Below are 21122 nucleotides of genomic sequence, written 5' to 3'. Positions count from 1 at the left end.
ACGAAAAATTTGAGATAGTCACTGGGAATCAAACACAGGACCTTGGCATTACTAGCCACAAATACTAACCACTAGACCACAATGTCACTATGCTTATGTGGCTGTCACATTATCTTTTACTGCTGTGTCCTTAGAAGACTTGATAGTATACGTATCATGCCAAAAAAGTGTGTGATGATGAGTGGAGGAGACACACTTTGATGGCCAAGGAACTGAAAATATAAATAAAATCACTCAGCACAGATTCAAACAAAAAGTCAGCATTGTCATCCTTCAGTGAAACAGCAGCAAAGAATCAACAGATACACACGTAGAAAATAGCGATGTCACTGGGGAAGATAGTTTTCCAGATATTGCCCTTCTTACTGCTGCCCACTGTGAGCAGCCAAGGTGAGATATACTACGTGTCCCAATTCCGGTCTTATTCTAAATGGGTACTTCATTTAGATGTGAGTATAGACATTTAGCGTGTGACAGCACTCCTCTTGTAACAGTACTGGAAGGTACACCATTACTACCTCCCCTCCTTGCTTATAGGGCATGAACACAGGGGCACCAGCACCCTGGCCAGATAATTGGATTGCTTTGCTGGGTAAAACTTCAGCTAAGGGAATTAAAATACACTCATCTATGGAATCTAAAGGAAGTTCTAGACATTACAGGCATAATAAAGAAGAAAATTGTAGAAAATAAAGTAACTTTTGCATCTGTTGCCTAAAGATGCTTCTACTAGAATAAAGAAATTTTTCTTGCTGTTCTGAGTTAATACATACACAAAACATGACACTTTGCCGTCACTTGTTCCTACCAACACACAATTCTCATTTAACAAAGAATTAAATACTGCTCTTGGTTGGTGTCGCAACGTAGTTGTCAGTCTCACACATTGCAATTCTTGACTGAATTACTCTGCCCATATTCAGTATGTTCTGGTATAAGATTAGGGATTATGGTAGTGAGTTATGGTGACACATGACAAAAACAAAATTCAAGCTTACTTTGAAACTGGCCACACCAGGAAGAACGTTTTCCTCTGGAACTTCAACTTCATCTAAGAAAATCATTCCTGTAGCAGATGCCCGAAGTGAGAATTTGCCTTCTATTTTGGGTGTTGCCAATCCTTTGGCTCCATTCCTTTCCACAATGAATCCTCGTAACTTGCCGTCTTCACATTTTGCCCAAATAATTAAAATATCTGCAACTGGGGCATTGCTTATCCTGAACAGACAATAAGTTACATAAACATAGATGCAGTATTACAAGTACACTTTTCAAATCAAAAGAAATCAACACAATGGAAACTCATCATAGATAGTATTAAGGAACAAGCATATGACAATATGATGTGTCTGAAATACCCAAATATAGCTACAGGTATGCACTATTATGCATGCCCATTCGGTTAGCTGTGCGGTCTAATGCACTGCTTTCCAGGTAGGAGGCATGCCGGTCCCCAGCACAAATCCATGCAATGGATTAGTGTCGAGGTCCGGTGTGCCAGCAAGTCTGTGGATGGTTTTTAAGGCGGTTTTCCATCTGCCTTGGCGAATGTGGGCTGGTTCCACTTATTCTGCCTCAGTTACACTATGTCAGCGATTGCTTCACAAACACTTTCTCCACGTACGCATACACCATCATTATTCTACCATGCAAACATTGGGGTTACACTCGTCTGGTGTGATATGTTCCTGGGGGAGGGGAGGTGTCCACTGGGGGCTGAACCGCACAATAACCCTTGGTTCGGTGTGGGGCGGCGGTGGGGTGAGTGGACTGCTGTAACCTGTTGTGGGATTGTGTACCACTGTGGGCTATGGCAGGGACGAAGCCTCTCCATCATTTCTAGGTCCTCAGTTCCATACAATACAATATTATTATGCATGATTATTAACATAGAAAAGCACCCGTGTAGGATTTTTATAACATAAGAAATGATATTATTATTATTATTATGATTATTATTAACCTTTATTTGTCTATGATACCTTTACAGCCTTGAACATTGTAATTACTGCACACTTACAATGATGATATCATGTCGTACATATAAGGAATACATAAGCTAAAATAGAAGCACATTAGATGCCATTATATAAACATTCAACGCCACTAATACACTGCAACATTCAAAAGTAATACTACTGATAATGGAGTTCAGAAATGTCTGAGTGGATATAAAAGTCTTTTAATTAACAGCTGTTTCAACTTCCTCTTAAAGAAATTTCCACAGAGCTGCTTTACATTATTTGGCAACCTATTATAAAATGCAAAAGGACTTTCATTTGTAGCACTTTTCTTACTCAGTATCATAATAACAACACCTTATGAGACCTTAGTTTCTCCCAGTGTATAGAATGTCGTCACCCAGCTGCATTCCTGTAAGTTATTTGAATACACCTTATTCATGTATTGCATTAATAAAATCTCTATTCATTATGCTTATTGCATCATTCTCTTTTACAAATATAATTGTCATAAGCATATACCTTTATTGTATAGTCAATAAATTACACTTAACATAGTCCCAACATGACTAGTATTTGCTTACAGTAGTAATAACCATAACTAGTATCTTCTGAAGCCTGAATATTTTATCCATGTAGACTGTGGGTGCTCCAACCCAAATTTCAGTCTCGTGTTGTAAATGAGAAGGGTTAATCCATAGAGCATTTGTTTAATAATAGGAGGAGTTATATATTTTTCAGGTGTTTTAGTAACCAAATATTTCAGCTAGTCTCTTTACAGATGTAGCTGACAGACTCTTTTCATGTAAGACACTCATCAATAACAATGTCTAAAAATTTATGTTTATTGGATGTTTCAACTGTAGACAGTGATTCAATATTTATATACACTTGAGACTGGTTGCAATTGAGCACCAACTTTATCACAACAGTCTTGGCCTTATTCGGTATAAGTTTATTCATGATCAGATGTTCCATGATTAGTTCAAAGTTGTCTTTATTGTTTTGGAATGCTATCTGCTCATTGCGGCTGAGGATAATAAATGCTGTATCAGCAGCATAGTTCACTAGCTTTAAGTTTTATGATCTAAGAATACTTCCCTGGGAACTCCAAAGTTGAGAGTCTTGTATACTGATTTTACTGTGGGGCATTCTTACTTCCATTCTTATAAGATAGTTTAGCATACTGTCTCCCATCTCAGAGATAACTTATGAATTTTAGTGATACTGCTATTATACCGCTAATTTGGATAAAAGTACTGTATGATTTATAGAACCAAATGCCTTATGCAAATCTAGAATTAATACTTGCAACACTTAATACAGTGAAAAACCATACTTCAACATAATTGTTTCTTTTGTATCTGCACAGGCACGACAATGTTGCAAAACATAGCCATCAGCACAAATGTCACTAATCTAGCCAACTGTGGGCACTCAACCCGGGAGCCTGGAAGCTGGACCGCAGAAGAGGATAAACTCAATGTGCAAGTTGATCTATGGGGGAACAGGGAGTCCAAACACCATGTAGAGACACAAGGAGAAAAGCACAAAATGCAACCAGCATGAATTACCAAACAAATAACATGTGGAAACAAGAGCATGCTGCAATGTGGAAGTCAGGTCAGTGTTAGTCGATCACTCCATAGGAACTCACTGGCCCCACCTAGCGTCCCTGGCAAGTAAACACCTGAGTCAGCAGTTCTGCCCATATGACACTCCACACATGACGTCCATGATAGCTTTCTGCACTACTCTACCACAGAACCCACTGCAGTTCATCTGTGTCCATACATTTGTCTGCTGGTGGGGATACCAAAATTTCAATTGAGCAACACATTATTGGCTAGTTCTACAGCCCTGAAGGTTCTCCTTGGTACCCAAGCCACAAAACATAATATCTTTATTTATGCCAAAGCAATGTTCTTCTACATGCACATTGATACAGGTATTTCAACGATTGGTGGTCTATTAAAGATTCCCTTACCTGAAATGAAGTTCAGTACATTTGTATCATCTGTTCTATGCAAATAATTGAGGTTCAAAAAATTTTGAACTCAGGTCTACATTATTCATGTAATGTCCTGACAAACTGACAATTATTCTGGTATATGTTTCAAGTTTCCTGTTGTTGTTGTTGTTGTTGTCTTCAGTCCTGAGACTGGTTTGATGCAGCTCTCCACGCTACTCTTTCCTGTGCAAGCTTCTTCATCTCCCAGTACTTACTGCAACCTACATCCTTCTGAATTTGCTTAGTGTATTCATCTCTTGGTCTCCCTCTACGATTTTTACACGCCACGCTGCCCTCCAATGCTAAATTTGTGATCCCTTGATGCCTCAGAACATGTCCTACCAACCGATCCCTTCTTCTAGTCAAGTTGTGACACAAACTCCTCTTCTCCCCAATTCTATTCAATACCTCCTCATTAGTTATGTGATCTACCCATCTAATCTTCAGCATTCTTCTGTAGCACCACATTTCGAAAGCTTCTATTCTCTTCTTGTCCAAACTATTTACCGTCCATGTTTCACTTCCATACATGGCTACACTCCATACAAATACTTTCATAAACGACTTCCTGACACTTAAATCTATACTCGATGTTAACAAATTTCTCTTCTTCAGAAACGCTTTCCTTGCCATTGCCATTCTACATTTTATATCCTCCCTACTTCGACCATCATCAGTTATTTTGCTCCCCAAATAGCAAAACTCCTTTACTACTTTAAGTGTCTCATTTTCTAATCTAATTCCCTCAGCATCACCCGACTTAATTCGACTACATTCCATTATCCTCGTTTAGCTTTTGTTGATGTTCATCTTATATCCTCCTTTCAAGACACTGTCCATTCCGTTCAACTACTCTTCCAAGCCCTTTGCTGTCTCTGACAGAATTACAATGTCATCGGCGAACCTCAACGTGGGCTACAACCCCGTCTCACTCCCTTCCCAACCACTGCTTCCCTTTCATGCCCCTCGACTCTTATAACTGCCATCTACTTTCTGTACAAATTGTAAATAGCCTTTCGCTCCCTGTATTTTACCCCTGCCACCTTTAGAATTTGAAAGAGAATATTCCAGTCAACATTGTCAAAAGCTTTCTCTAAGTCTACAAATGCTAGAAATGTAGGTTTGCCTTTCCTTAATCTTTCTTCTAAGATAAGTAGTAGGGTCAGTATTGCCTCACGTGTTCCAACATTTCTGCGGAATCCAAACTGATCTTCGCCGAGATCGGCTTCTACCAGTTTTTCCATTCGTCTGTAAAGAATTCGCGTTAGTATTTTGCAGCTGTGACTTATTAAACTGATAGTTCGGTAATTTTCACATCTGTCAACACCTGCTTGCTTTGGGATTGGAATTATTATATTCTTCTTTAAGTCTGAGGGTATTTCGCCTGTCTCATACATCTTGCTCACCAGATGGTAGAGTTTTGTCAGGACTGGCTCTCCCAAGGCCGTCAGTAGTTCCAATGGAATGTTGCCTACTCCCGGGGCCTTGTTTCGACTCAGGTCTTTCAGTGTTCTGTCAAACTCTTCACACAGTATCGTATCTCCCATTTCATCTTCATCTACATCCTCTTCCATTTCCATAATATTGTCCTCAAGTACATCCCCCTTGTATAGACACTCTATATTCTCCTTCCACCTTTCTGCTTTCCCTTCTTTGCTTAGAACTGGGTTTCCATCTGAGCTTTTGATATTCATACAAGTGGCTCTCTTTTCTCCAAAAGTCTCTTTAATTTTCCTGTAGGCAGTATCTATCTTACCCCTAGTGAGATAAGCCTCTACATTCTTACATTTGTCCTCTATCCATCCCTGCTTAGCCATTTTGCACTTCCTGTTGATCTCATTTTTGAGACGTTTGTATTCCGTTTTGCCTGCTTCATTTACTGCATTTTTATATTTTCTCCTTTCATCAATTAAATTCAATATTTCTTCTGTTACCTAAGGATTTCTACTAGCACTCGTCTTTTTACCTACTTGATCCTCTGCTGCCTTCACTACTTCATTCCTCAGAGCTACCCATTCTTCTTCTACTGTATTTCTTTCCCCCATTCCTGTCAATTGTTCCATTATGCTCTCCCTGAAACTCTGTACAACCTTTGGTTTAGTCAGTTTATCCAGGTCCCATCTCCTTAAATTCCCACCTTTTTGCAGTTTCATCAGTTTTAATCTACAGTTCATAACCAGTAGATTGTGGTCACAGTTGATATCTGCCCCTGGAAATGTCTTACAATTTAAAACCTGGTTCCTAAATCTCTGTCTTACCATTATATAATCTATCTGATACCTTCTAGTATCTCCAGGATTCTTCCATGTATACAGCCTTCTTTTATGATTCTTGAACCAAGTGTTAGCTATGATTAAGTTATGCTCTGTGCAAAATTCTACCAGACGGCTTCCTCTTTCATTTCTCTCCGCCAATCTGTATTCACCCACTATGTTTCCTTCTCTCCCTTTTCCTACTCTCGAATTCCAGTAACCCATGAGTATTAAATTTTCGTCTCCCTTCACTACCTGAATAATTTCTTTTATCTCATCATACGTTTCATCAATTTCTTCGTCATCTGCAGAGCTAGTTGGCATATAAACTTGTACAATTGTTGTAGGCGTGGGCTTCGTGTCTATCTTGGCCACAATAATGCGTTCACTATGTTGTTTGTAGTAGCTTACCTGAACTCCTATTTTTTTATTCATTATTAAACCTACTCCTGCATTACCCCTATTTGATTTAGTATTTATAACCCTGTATTCACCTGACCAAAAGTCTTGTTCCTCCTGCCACCGAACTTCACTAATTCCCACTATATCTAACTTCAACCTATCCATTTCCCTTTTTAAATTTTCTAACCTACCTGCCCGATTAAGGGATCTGACATTCCATGCTCCGATCCGTAGAACGCCAGTTTTCTTTCTCCTGATAACGACATCCTCTTGACTAGTCCCCGCCCGGAGATCCAAATGGGGGACTGTTTTACCACCGGAATATTTTACCCAAGAGGACGCCATCATCATTTAACCATACAGTAAAGCTGCATGCCCTCGGGAAAAATTACGGCTGTAGTTTCCCCTTGCTTTCAGCCGTTCGCAGTACCAGCACAGCAAGGCCGTTTTGGTTAGTGGTGCAAGGCCAGATCAGTCAATCATCCAGACTGTTGCCCCTGCAACTACTGAAAAGGCTGCTGCCCTTCTTCAGGAACCACACATTTGTCTGGCCTCTCAACAGATACCCCTCCGTTGTGGTTGAACCTATGGTACGGCCATCTGTATCGCTGAGGCACGCAAGCCTCCCCACCAACGGCAAGGTCCATGGTTCCTGTTAATAATCCATAATTCTTTCATAAGGTACAATGTATTCCCTTCCACAGAGAAGATGCAAGCAATAAGAACTGAAATAGACCAGCAATAACTTCAGCATGGACAACACCAACACCATCAACTACTTCAGTAACAACTAAACAAACAGGAGAGCCAATAAAAAAGTTTGGAATAATGCAGTCGCCAACAGTCTTAGGAGATACAAGCTTTAGTGTCCCTACTACCATGTCCATTGTCATTTGTGCCATTCCAAGAAACACAGGGGCTTGAGACTCTTACAGGCAATACCAAAAGCAACATTTTGAGGTGTTCCAGGTGCATTGTGTGAATGTATGTAATTCACTTTTGTAATGGTTCTGCCACACATCTGTCACTGGCAGAAAACTTGAGAGGCTATCGTTTCTTATACCAGGTAAACTCTTATATTATTATGTTAATTGCTAAATAATATTTTAACATTTTATTTTAGACAGCGAAAATAACCACTAAAGTTTTGTACTATTCTGAACCACACAATGATAAAATTACTGTCATAACAAAGCAGCAAGAATGGGGACCAATGAGAATATGTTGGGGGCAACAGAAAGGGAGAAAAGACATGGGAGTGTGTCCTCTGTGGCAGAAACAAACAGAAGGCTGTCAGAGGTGGGAGCTTTCCACTGTTTATGGTCAAGATACAGGACAGCAGTAGCAGCCAGCAGGGGGTCTTCAGCATGGACTGGTGAAGAAGGACATGGCACTTGATCCCACATAACGCTGCCACTGAAGGTGATGCAGCCACTGCCATTATGGACACACCATCCAGAATTAGGAGCTCATTCAACTGTTAAGCCCTAGTCTCCAAGATTACAGGGGTAATAGTCTCAAAAGGCCAAAATGGCTGTCATTTGCTATGCTACACAAAGGAAGCATCAACTACCATTTTGTAAAATGATCCCTGTTGCTTCAAAGACTTGCTGTAAGGACATTTTATTAACTGAACTTAATGCTGTAGCAGTGGTTCAGAAATTCATTTATGTAAGCTACCATGTTTGCTGAGAATACGTAAGTCACAAGATATTTGAACCTGTGAGTTATCATCTCCCAAGTCACCGTAAATTAGTGACTCAACCCCTTTTGCAAAATTTCTTCTAAAAAATATAGTACGGAAAGATATCACAGCAGCTATGGAGTTTAGTGGCATCATCTTGCCAAAAGTGCTATGAAGACAACACAACTAACTGAACTTCCCAACTACATAGAACTGTAACCACAATAATTTAAAAAAAATAGAGTTTACTGTTTCATTTACCTTTCACTTGATTAACTCTGTCACTATTAACTTTTTACTGGACTGTATACTGAACTCTTATTTTTTCTCAATACTATCTCAGAAGCAAAACTGGTAAGAAACTTGTATTTTTCATCTTATTCATGTATATGTTTGGACTCAACTTTTCCCATGAAGTTGAGTGTCACTTGTCAACACTGTTGGCCACAGAACTCAGGTTACTGTGGAGCAGAGATATGAATGTATCAAGTTTTCCTTTGCAGGAAAACAATTTCATAACTACTATGACCAAATGTGAGAAGAGCAAGGGAGGTTGTAGAGAGTGAAAGTGATGGAGGTTGAGGCCAGCCTGTTGCCAGGGGCAGAGAGGTTTTTGTATGGGCATTTATGAACCCAGTGTTGTGGGAACACAGTATAGCACATATCTTTGTAGAACTAGCATTTCTATTGTTAATAACTTTTCTCATACAGCTCAGGATAATAAAAAAATAACTACTAATTTTCTGTCTAAAATAAAACATACAATCTTATTTTGTAGTAAATATTATCTTAATTATCTCTTTGTCTGCTGTGTAAAAGACTCAAACTGTTGTGACAGTGCCACGACATTTAACAGTGCCGCCACGACAGTACGCGCAAACGGCGATAGAGGCACTCCACAACTCGGCTGAGCGCGGGAGCGCCACCTAGCTACGAACGGCGCCGGCTGCATGTCACGGCACGGTAGTCGAATAAGAGATACTGAGTTGTTATCATGTAACCACCTATTGCTTCTAAGTGAGTGTGTTTGAATATCCACGCAATTATTGGGGATTAAAGGCTATAACACTTTTTGGCGACGAGGTTGGATATTTTCACTGCGTTGTGGATTTGTGTGTTCGTGACGGGGCAGACATGGAACAGCTTATGTAAGCGCTCATTGAACAACAAACACAGTTGACGGCTGCTATTCAGGCATTGTCAACATCGCTTACTCATCGTCTGCCTTCCACTTCTCCGCCTCCATTCCCTGCTTACGACGAGGCCGCTGAAGACTGGGAGGATTATGAGAAGCGTTTGCGGCAACACTTCTTGGCTTTCGGCGTTGTCGACGCTCCTATGTGTAAGTCGTTATTTCTATCTTGGATTTCCCCACGGATCTATCAGCTGCTATCTCAGTTAGCCCCTCTGCGGGAACCTGCCTCTCTGTCCTTCCAAGAAATGTGTGACTTATTGTCTAACTATTACCGAAAAAACACCCACGTCGTTGCCACCCGCGTGGCGTTCTACCAGTGTCGTAAACAGCCCCATCAATCTTACCGGGCTTGGGCGGCGGAACTACACGGTCTGAGTAGGAAATGTCAGTTTGTCATGGACACTCATCATGAGTCTTATGCTGATTCAATGGTTAGGGATGCTATTCTACGGCTTGCTCCTGATAAAGAAGTTCGGCAACGTGCCCTACAACTGCCAAACCCGTCGTTGTCGGAAGTTCTAAGCATCGCTCAATCCTCTGAAGTGTCTCACACTGCTGGCGCGCAAATAGATGCGTGGTGTGATGTAGGCGCTGTACAGTCAACTTTCGATCCGGACAATTTGCCTGTTTCACAGGAGAACGAAGATGTGGCGGCGGTTCACTCGCGTAAGCAACGACGCGTTGGGCCGCAACGCTCGCAGTGACAACAGCAACCACGGAAGCAGGTTCGTTCCGCACTTCCTTCTTGTCCACATTGTTTCGTACAGCATGACAGGGCCGTGTGTCCAAAATGTTGGGCCACGTGTAATTCATGTAGGAAAAAAGGCCACATTCCTTCTGCGTGTCAGTCCCCTAAAGTTCCTGTCGACGAGGACGAGGCATCAGACATGGATGTTAACTGTGTGCTTTCTCAAACAAATAAGTTGTTTGTTACTGTTCGTGTTCTGGTTAAAGACATTCGCATGCAAGTGGGCACTGGCTCTGCAGTAACTCTCATTAATTCTCGCACGTATTTGGAGTTGGGCTCCCCTCCCTTGTCTCCAGTTACGCGAAATCTGAGAACTTATAATAAACAGAAAATTCCTATCATTGGCCAGTTTGATGCTTCCACTGCCTACAAGTCTGTTGTTAGGCCCCTCACATTTTATGTAGTGGATCATGCGGGCACTGAAAACCTGTTCGGTTATGATGCTTTCCAGTTGTTCGGGTTCTCCGTTGATGATGATGTGCACCTCATATCTGAGGATATTCCATATCAACAGCTGGATGGATTGTGTTCTGAATTTTTGTTCGTGTTCTCTGCTGGTCTGGATCGTGCCAAGGATTTTGAAGCCCACATTACTCTTAAACCTACAGCTCGCCCTAAGTTTTTCCTGGCACGCCCTATTCCGGTAGCGTTGCGTGCACCTGTCAAGGCTGAGATAGACAGGTTAACAGCTTCGGAGATTCTCCTTCCTGTTACCTCCAGCGAATGGGCATCACCAATCATGGTAGTTTCTAAACCAAACGGGAGTCTGTGATTGTGTGGTGATTTTAAAGCCACTGTCAACGCTCAGAGCCTCATTGACACTTATCCTCTTCCCTGTCCTGAGGAGTTATTTACCAAGCTCACTGGGGGCCAGTTCTTTTCCAAACTTGACTTATCAGAGGCGTACCATCAGTTGCCATTGGATGCTTCTTCTAAGGAATTTCTCGTCACAAACACTCCTAGTGGGTTGTATCAGTACCAGCGGTTACCATTTGGCGTCGCTAGCGCGCCGGCCATTTTTCAGCGGTTTTTGGAACAGCTCACGGCTTCCGTTCCTGGCTGCATAAACTATCTGGATGACATTGTTGTCACGGGGGCGTCCACTGAGGAGCACCTTCGCAATTTGCGTTCACTGTTTCGGGTTTTGCATTCGGCTGGGTTGAGGTGCAATCTGGACAAGTCACAGTTCTTCCAACCCTCCATTGTGTATCTTGGTTTCCACTTGTCCCGTGAGGGTATACGTCCTCTACGTCAGCATGTTGCGGCCATTAATGCTCTACCCCGGCCGTCTACGGTCAAAGAACTTCAGGCGTTTCTAGGCAAGATTGCTTGTTATCACAAATTCATTCCATCCGCGGCGGCGGTCGCTCATCCTCTGCATCAGTTGTTATGAAAAAACGTCCCTTTCTGTTGGTCCGACGAGTGTGAGCAGGCTTTTGTCCGCCTGAAGGCTTATTTGCAGTCGGCGCCTTGTCTTGCCACATTCCGTCCGGATCAGCACTTGGTTCTGGCGACTGACGCGTCACAGTATGGCCTAGGGGCTGTTCTCGGAACGACCCATTGCCTATGCTTCCAAGACCCTCAACGATGCGCAACGGCATTACTCTCAAATCGAAAAGGAGGTGCTCGCTATCATTTACGCTCTAAAAGTTCAGCATTTTTTTGTATGGTTCTAAGTTTCACCTCATCACTGACCACAAGCCGCTGGTCTCTCTGTTCAGCCCATCGGCGTCGCTTCCGGATAAGGCAGCTCACCGCCTGCAACGTTGGGCCTTATACTTGTCTCGTTTTCCCTATGAGATTCACTATCGCCCCACGGCCCAGCACGCCAACGCTGACGCATTGTCGCGATTGCCGATGGGCCCCGACCCAGTTTTCGATCGTGATGAACTACTCTGTTTCCACATTGATGAGGAAGAGCGTCGTGCGGTTGAGGGTTTTCCACTCACAGGTTCACAGGTCGCGTCGGCTACTGCACAGGACCTGGTCCTGCGTCAGGTGATCGGTTTTGTTCAATGGGGTTGGCCGGACAGGACCCAGGGCCGGGCATCGGATCCCCTTGGCAACTACCATGCCTTGCGCCTTCGTCTGTCTGTTCGTGATGGTGTTGTTCTTCTGGCCACGGATGGTGCATCTCCATGGGTCGTGGTGCCAGCCTCTCTTCTCAAAGATGTTCTCAAACTGTTGCATGAAGGCCATTGGGGTATTTCTCGGACTAAGTCCCTGGCCCGCAGGCACGTTTATTGGTCCGGTATTGATTCGGACATCGCCCACATGGTTGCTGCGTGTGGTCAGTGTGCTCAACAACTGGCTGCACCTCGTACAATGCCCTCTCCGTGGCCTGATCCAGCGCAGCCATGGGAACGGGTGCACGCTGACTTTCCCGGCCCCTTCCTCGGTACTTATTGGCTACTGTTGATTGACGCCTTCTCGAAGTTTCCGTTTGTTGTTCGATGTTCGTCGTCCACCACTGCGGCGACGACGCTGGCTTTGTCCAAAATCTTTGCGCTAGAAGGTCTTCCATCCACGATCGTCACGGACAATGGCCCTCAGTTCTCTTCGCAGGCCTTCCGTGATTTTTGTATTGGACAAGGGATTCATCATGTTACAGCACTGCCCTTCCATCCGCAATCGAATGGGGAGGTCGAGTGCCTTGTCCGCAGTTTCAAAAGCCAGATGAAAAAATTCCGTAGTGATTTATCCACAGATGATGCTCTGTTGCAATTTCTGAGTTCTTATCGCTTCATGCCTCTGGGTGATCGCAGCCCTGCTGAACTCTTGCATGGCCGCAAACCGCGCACTCTACTGCACCTGCTTCACCCTGTCAGGCCTTGTGCTGTGTCCCCTAGTGCGGGAAAATACTCGGTGGGTGCCGACATGTGGGCACGAGAGTACGGATCTCACCCTAAATGGATTCCAGGGGTGGTCAAGGCTCTTCGCGGCCGCCGGCTTTGTGAAATACATACGGACGACGGCATGGTTGTTCGTCATTACAACTAGATGCGCCCACGAGTGGTGGCCACGCTGGTGCCACCGCCCCTTCCTTCGCCTCCACCAGCCCGAGAAGCCAGTCCTGTCGCTGCTGCTGATCTACCGTACATGTTGATGCAGCCGCCGTCGCTACCATTGCCGAGTACACCGGAACCGGCCCCAGTTGCGATGCCGCCTTCTCCGGGACCCATCTCGCTGGAGCACAGCCCGGAGTTTTCACCCATCATCTCATCCAGCAGGCACGTTCCACGCACGAGCTTCCGTCCTGGGCATTTTCGACCATACTCTCGTGTCTCTCCGCAGGATCTTCTCGGGGCCTCACAAGAGACCATGGATGTCTCCGCACTGTCCATGTCTGCAAGGAAGTGAGTGTTTTTTTTTTTTTTTTTTTCAAGAGGGGAAAAGTGTTGTGACAGTGCCATGACATTTAACAGTGCCGCCACGACAGTACGCGCAAACGGCGATAGAGGTGCTCCGCAACTCGGCTGAGCGCGGGAGCGCCACCTAGCTACGAACGGCGCCAGCCGCATGTCACGGCACGGCAGTCGAATAAGAGATACTGAGTTGTTATCATGTAACCAGCTATTGCTTCTAAGTGAGTGTGTTTGAATATCCACGCAATTATTGGTGATTAAAGGTTATAACACAAACCCTTCCATCTTCATACTCTTCATCAATATTTTGCCACATTTGATAACTTTTGAGACAAAAATTAAGTCAAAATATAACAGAATCGTTACAATTTCTTGTCATGGATAGAGACACAAATATTTAAGGTACTGAGAAAATATACGCCATTAATGAACCCAGTCTTGTTGCCTATGGCCTATTCCAGTCATATGTCAACAAGAAAAGCCACTTTGTTGTATATCAGTGCCAGAAGCATCAGGGGCAACTTTATGAGGTACTATATTTGTGGTTTGACCTGTAAATGCCATTTGCATGAAACAAATGAAGATCTTTGTATAAAATGTTTTCAGTTATCTTGCCATGTGAAATCAGAGTAAAAACTAAAAATTTTGATGATTATATCAATCGACTTCATCAACAGTACCTAACAGCAACCAGCTGATGGATGTAATCATTAAAACCTAAATGTTTTACTATAATTTCAAGCAGCAAAAAGACTAAAAACACCAGATTCTATATGTTTAAATTCTGAATTTGAACAGTCCTATACAAACTTCCTAATGCACAGTGGTACTGTCCATTTTAGGAACTCTGTTGTGAGTAATTAAAACTAGATGATCACACAGTAGACGACTATCATACGGATTTGGAAGTTGCAATGCCAGGAGATCTGAAAGTAGAAGTGCCGTACAGCTCAAACTGCATCATTTCCCTCACGTTCAATACCATCAACAGCCTATAACAGTACACACCTCATTGGCAAGCCATGTGGGTTGATCATCCATAGCAAAAGAGGCTACTCCCAAAGAAAGCAACAGAGTGACAACACAGCAAAACTGGTTTGTCACTTATGTACATAGGATGTGACAATCTAACTTGAAGACATCTGTAGACCACATAAATTTAAAAATCCTCAGCTATTTGTGATCTCAGCCAGTGTGGACATAACGCAGTCACTTAGTCAGCTTTAATGATTATTGCAAACACAAAACTATGTTCCATTTGGAAACTTCATTTCATTTGACCCCATAATTAGGGATGCTGTTAAGTCAGTGTCCAATGCAATTCCCTTCTAAGTATTCAGAAACCTCTGCCATTAATTTGCTATGATTTTCTCACCTGGATCAGGGTGTGCTACAAGTTATGAAGCCAACCATGGACCTTGGTGCAGTGGGATGGCTTGTGTGCCTCCAAGATACAGTTACCTGCACGATAGGTGTAACCACATGTGAGGGGTGTCTGACTCAGATTAACATAGGCCTCCTGAAGAGAGATAGCAGGTTGTTCAGTAGTTGTTGGGATGATTGATTGATCTGGTATTGTAATATTAACCAATATGGCCTTTCTATGTTGGTACTCCACTGGCTGAAATCAAGAGGAAACTACAGCTATTAGATTTGCTGAGGACACACAGTTCTATTGCATGGTTTAACGGTGCTGGTATCCCCTTATTTAGAGGGCCAATAATTCGATAGCAATAAATGGGAAATGGGAAAAATAGTGGGAAAATATGGACTAGAGGAAAGGAATGGAAGGGGAAGCAGCCTGGCAGAATTTTGCACAGAGTATAGTTTCATCATTTCCACACTTGATTTAATGAAAAGAAATTTGTATGCAAAGAAAAGACCTTAAGACACAAGAAGGTTTCAGACAGATTATATAATAGTAAGGCAGAGATTTCAAAAGCAGGTTTCAATGTGAAAAATATTTCAAGGGACAGATGTGGACTCAGACCATAATATAGTGGTTATAGACTGCAGATTAAAACTAAAGAAATTGCAGAAAAGCAGGAAATTAAGGAGATGGGGCTGCCTAAGTTAAAGGAACCAGAGGTGGTTGAGAATTGCACTTGGAGCATTACGAATTAACTGAAACAGGCAGAAGGAATACAGTAAAAAATGAAAGGGTAGCATAATGAAAGCAGCATAGAATTATAAAGGCAAGAAGAAAGGCCCAGTAAAAATCCTTGGATAACACATGAGATATGGAATGTAACTGACCGAAAAGAGAAAATACAAAAATGCAGTAAATGATGGTGTCAAAAGGGAATGCAGATGTGTTAAACATCTGACTGACAGAATTGCAACATGGTAAAGCAGGAATGACTAGGGGAGGAATATGAAGCTGTAAAAGCATGCATGACTACAGGAAAGACATATGCTGCCTAAAGAAAAATCATAGAGACCTTTGCAGAAAACAGAAGCAGCTGTATGGATGTCAAGAGCCCAGTTGGCAAGCTACTACCAAGTTAAGAAAGGAAGGCTGGAAGTTGGAAGGAATATGTGGAAGGGAAATAAAGTTGAAGACAATATTATAGAAAGGGAACAGGAAGTAGATGAATACGAGATAACACATGTGATTCTGCAATAAGAATTTGGTAGACAGCTGAAAGATCTAAGCCGAAACAAGGCACGTAGGGTGGATGACAATCCCTCAGAATTACAAAGAGCCTTGGGAGAGCCAGATATGAAAAAAAACTAGTCCACCTTGAGTGCAAGATTTGTAAGAAAAATGAAATATAAACTTATTTCAAGAAAAATGTAATAATTCCAATTCCAAAAAAGGCAGGTGCTGGCAGGTGTGAATATTACTGAACTATCAGATTATTATTATTATTATTATTATTTCTTTCCTTTCTCAGACGTTATGTCTGGTTAAAAATGGAAAGTGACGCGGACCTTGATCAAGTGTGACTTCCTTTTAACTGTACGGTATATGTTACATTGCATTTAGGAACTTTTGGGTAATTGAATATGTATCAATAATTACAGATTTCTGTAGTTGTATATATACATTTGGATGTAGCAGTATTGCATCGATGTACTGGTGGATATTGTGTGGTATGACTCCTGTAGTTGATAGTATAATTGGTATAATGTCAACTTTATCCTGATGCCACATGTCCTTGACTTCCTCAGCCAGTTGGATGTATTTTTCAATTTTTTCTCCTTTTTTTTCTTCTGTATATTTGTTGTATTGAGTATGGATATTTCGATTAGTTGTGTTAATTTCTTCTTTTTATTGGTGATTATGATGTCAGGTTTGTTATGTGGTGTTGTTTTATCTGTTATAATGGTCCTGTTCCAGTATAATTTGCATTCATCGTTCTCCAGTACATTTTGTGGTGCATACTTGTATGTGGGAACATGTTGTTTTATTAGTTTATGTTGTAAGGCAAGCTGTTGATGTATTATTTTTGCTACATTGTCATGTCTTCTGGGGTATTCTGTATTTGCTAGTATTGTACATCCACTTGTGATGTGATCTACTGTTTCTATTTGTTGTTTGCAAAGTCTGCATTTATCTGTTGTGGTATTGGGATCTTTAATAATATGCTTGCTGTAATATCTGGTGTTTATTGTTTGATCCTGAATTGCAATCTTGAATCCTTCCATCTCACTGTATATATTGCCTTTTCTTAGCCATGTGTTGGATGCGTCTTGACCGATGTGTGGCTGTGTTAGATGATACGGGTGTTTGCCATGTAGTGTTTTCTTTTTCCAATTTACTTTCTTCGTATCTGTTGATGTTATGTGATCTAAAGGGTTGTAGAAGTGGTTATGAAATTGCAGTGGTGTAGCCGATGTATTTATATGAGTGATTGCTTTGTGTATTTTGCTAGTTTCTGCTCGTTCTGGAAAGAATTTTCTTAAATTGTCTACCTGTCCATAATGTAGGTTTTTTATGTCGATAAATCCCCTTCCTCCTTCCTTTCTGCTTAATGTGAATCTTTCTGTAGTTGAATGTATGTGATGTATTCTATATTTGTGGCATTGTGATCATGTAAGTGTATTGAGTGCTTCTATGTCTGTGTTACTCCATTTCAATACTCCAAATGAGTAGGTCAATATTGGTATAGCATACGTATTTATAGCTTTTATCTTGTTTCTTGCTGTCAGTTCTGTTTCCAGTGTTTTTGTTAGTCTTTGTCTATATTTTTCTTTTAGTTCTTCTTTAATATTTGTATTATCTATTCCTAGACATTTATAGGCATCTGTTTTATCCATCGCTTCTATGCAGTCGCTATGGTCATCCAATATGTAATCTTCTTGTTTAGCGTGTTTTCCCTTGACTATGCTATTTTTCTTACATTTGTCTGTTCCAAAAGCCATATTTATATCATTGCTGAATACTTCTGTTATCTTTAGTAATTGGTTGAGTTGTTGATTTGTTGCTGCCAGTAGTTTTAGATCATCCATGTATAGCAAATGTGTGATTTTGTGTTGGTATGTTCAAGTAATATTGTATCCATAATTTGTATTATTTGGCATGTTGGATAGTGGGTTCAGAGCAAGGTAGAACCAGAAAGGACTTAATGAGTCTCCTTGGTATATTCCACGCTTAATCTGTATTGGCTGTGATGTGATATTATTTGAATTTGTTTGGATATTAAATGTGGTTTTCCAATTTTTCATTACTATGTTTAGGAACTGTATCAATTTAGGATCTACTTTGTATATTTCCAATATTTGTAGTAACCATGAGTGGGGTACACTATCAAAAGCTTTTGGTAATCAATTTATGCGTAGTGTAGCGACCTTTGTTTAGTTTTAGCTTGATATGTCACCTCTGCATCTATTATCAGTTGCTCTTTACATCCTCGTGCTCCTTTGCAACAGCCTTTTTGTTCTTCATTTATAATTAACTTCAGTCATTACACAGAAATTAATAACACATACAACACAGAACAAAATTATAAATGAAGAACAAAAAGGCTGTATAAGTGGGAATGCATTTACATCGATTGGACGAACATTATGAAAACAAACACTCGAAACCGACGTTTCACGTAAGTCACATGCAACGAAAAATCTGTAACGCAACCATCTGTGTGTGGCGTGTTTATAATTATGTTTTATTTATATTTTAGGACAATTAATCTATAAAAACACACCAAATGTCAGAAAGAAATCATGTAAACTGTTTGATGATGAGTCACAACGATTCGAAACCGGTAACGGTTTCCTTTGAATAAAGGAACTCAAAGTAAATTTGTGGCTGGTTGCTGTCCTAACACCATCAACATTTGTCTTCAAACAACAGCCACGGTCTCCAACATGTCATCATATGACAAAATTGCATTAAGCTGAAATTTTTCTTCTATATCTAACATGTGTGTCACTTCGTGTTCTATTTTTGCTTGTTCTGGTGGTTGTCTTAAGATTTCGTTTTCCTCTGATTGTTTAATTGATACATGTTGTTCTTTGTTTATTTGCTCTGGGATGTTTGAGTCCATTACTGTATTTTCTTCTTCTTCTGATTCCACATTATTTTGTTCTAGTATTTGTTGTACTTGTTGTTTGATGTTTTCTAATTCTGACTGCGGTATCCTGTTATTTTTCATTATTACACGGATCTGATCAGCTAGTCATTGTTCTGTTAAAAATTTTAATTCTGGGTATCTGGTAATAAATGTTGCATATACTTGTGATCTGTATCCAGTTGTGTTGGTTCCTAAGTTTGTTGCTTGGTAATAACAGAACATGAGGTGTCGGTTAACTTCATCTGACCATCTCATCCTCTGTCTTTGTTTTCCTTCTAGAGTGGTTGGAGGAAGCATATCCTGTAAAACACCTCTATTTGGATTTAAATCATTTTCCGTGTGGCTAGCAGTGTCGTTACCATTGTGGACGGGCATAGGGTTCAAGCGTCGTCCCCGACCATGACAGCGCTTGTTTGAGGCTTCATTAGTTCTGTCCTGAACCAACTAATCACACTAAAAGGGGGGTTAGCTCGATTAGTGGTTTGTTCTTTTTGTCGCCTTTTACGACTGCCAGAACATACCAGAGGCCTATTCTTTCCCCGGGCCTCCACAGGTTTTTTTATTATTATTATTATTATTATTATTATTACTATTATTATTCATGTATGGGCCCAATAGGACTACGCAAGGTACAATCCATCAATGTCACTTTTGATGGTTGGCCTCCCCTTTGTGTGTAAATTTGTTTCATACTTTCAGAATGACGTCTCTTTCTTTCAGCAGATCACGATGTTGCAGTCCATTTTCTAATTTCCCTCTGACCAACTTTCCAATCAAATATCTTTTGCCTGAATGTTTCTCTACATGTAATGTCTGCCTGAGTTATACCAGCTACTTTAAGATCCTCCTTCATTGCAGAAATCCATTTAATTTGGTCAGTTATGGCCTTATTTCTGTTTTTGTAGAGTTCTACTATTTGTTTTGTCAACCTAGTGGGTGCCATTCTTTAAATGTGTCCATAAAATTTAAGTCTTTGTTTTCTCATGTCACCATGTATGCCTGTGTATTCTTCTATTTCCTTATTACTTCTCAGCCTATAAATATCTCCAGCAGTAATTTTGGGCCCTAATATTTTCCTAATAATCTTTCTTTCTTTTGAATTTCTTCAATGTCCCTCTTTCTATTTAAAATTAACATTTCTGCCCCATAAAAACATTCAGGTTTGACACAGTGCTGTAATGCCTAAGTTTACTGAATTTAGAAAGTTATTTTTTTGTTATAAATATTTTTTGTTAATCTGAATGCAGTTGCCATTTTTTGACAGCGATCTTCATTTGCCACTTTTTTCAGATTGATTTCTTCTATGGTTTCCCCCCAAGTATTTGAACTGAGAAATCCTTTTTAATTTTCCATCTTTTGTGGTCACAAATTTTGGTGCTAGTTTCATGCATGTCATATATTCTGTTTCTTCAAATGATATTTGTAGTCTTACTTTTTTCTACAACTTCGTTAAGAATTTAAATTTGTTTTTGACCTGTGGTAATATCACTAGTTAAAATTGCCCGATCATCTGCAAAGGCGAGGAAATCTACTCTAATATTACTTCTACCTAACTTGATTGATTGATCTATATTTTGACTTGATGTTTGCTATCGCCATTCTGTATTTACCAGTTAAACAGTAATTGGGAGAGTCCAGCTCCCTGTCTAACACCAGTTGTTATATCAAATGTTTCAGAAATTTCTCACATGAATTTAACTTTAGAGCTAGTGTCAGTTAATGTTTCCTCATTAAGTGTGAGAGTTTTATTATCTAGCCCTTCTTCCTATAAAATGTGGAAAAAGAGATTCACGATCAACTGAGTTGTAGGTCTTTTTAAAATCCACAAATGTACTTACAATATTGTTACCAGAAATTCTTTGGTGCCTAAGGATTAGTTTTAAATTAGGAATTTGTTCTGGACAGGATCTGTTTGGTCTATAGTCTCTTGGTATTCACCAGTTTTAGGTTCTAACTGTCCTTGGGCTCAATCAAGTAAACATTGC

General features: G+C 40.9%; 1 protein-coding gene across 1 annotated transcript in view; it reads right to left on the bottom strand.

Moving 5' to 3' along the window:
* The window catches only part of LOC124555096 (glutaryl-CoA dehydrogenase, mitochondrial-like), a 159727-nt gene that overhangs the window by 40757 nt on the left and 97848 nt on the right, over positions 1-21122 (bottom strand). The window contains exon 6 of the mRNA XM_047128893.1: positions 999-1218. Within this exon, the coding sequence (XP_046984849.1) occupies positions 999-1218 (220 nt within the window). The remainder of the gene's footprint in view (positions 1-998; positions 1219-21122) is intronic.

Source organism: Schistocerca americana, chromosome X (genome assembly GCF_021461395.2).
Source record: "Schistocerca americana isolate TAMUIC-IGC-003095 chromosome X, iqSchAmer2.1, whole genome shotgun sequence".
NCBI lineage: Eukaryota > Metazoa > Arthropoda > Insecta > Orthoptera > Acrididae > Schistocerca > Schistocerca americana.
Note: the sequence above shows the minus strand (reverse complement) of the source record. Positions and strands in the feature narration are given on the sequence as shown.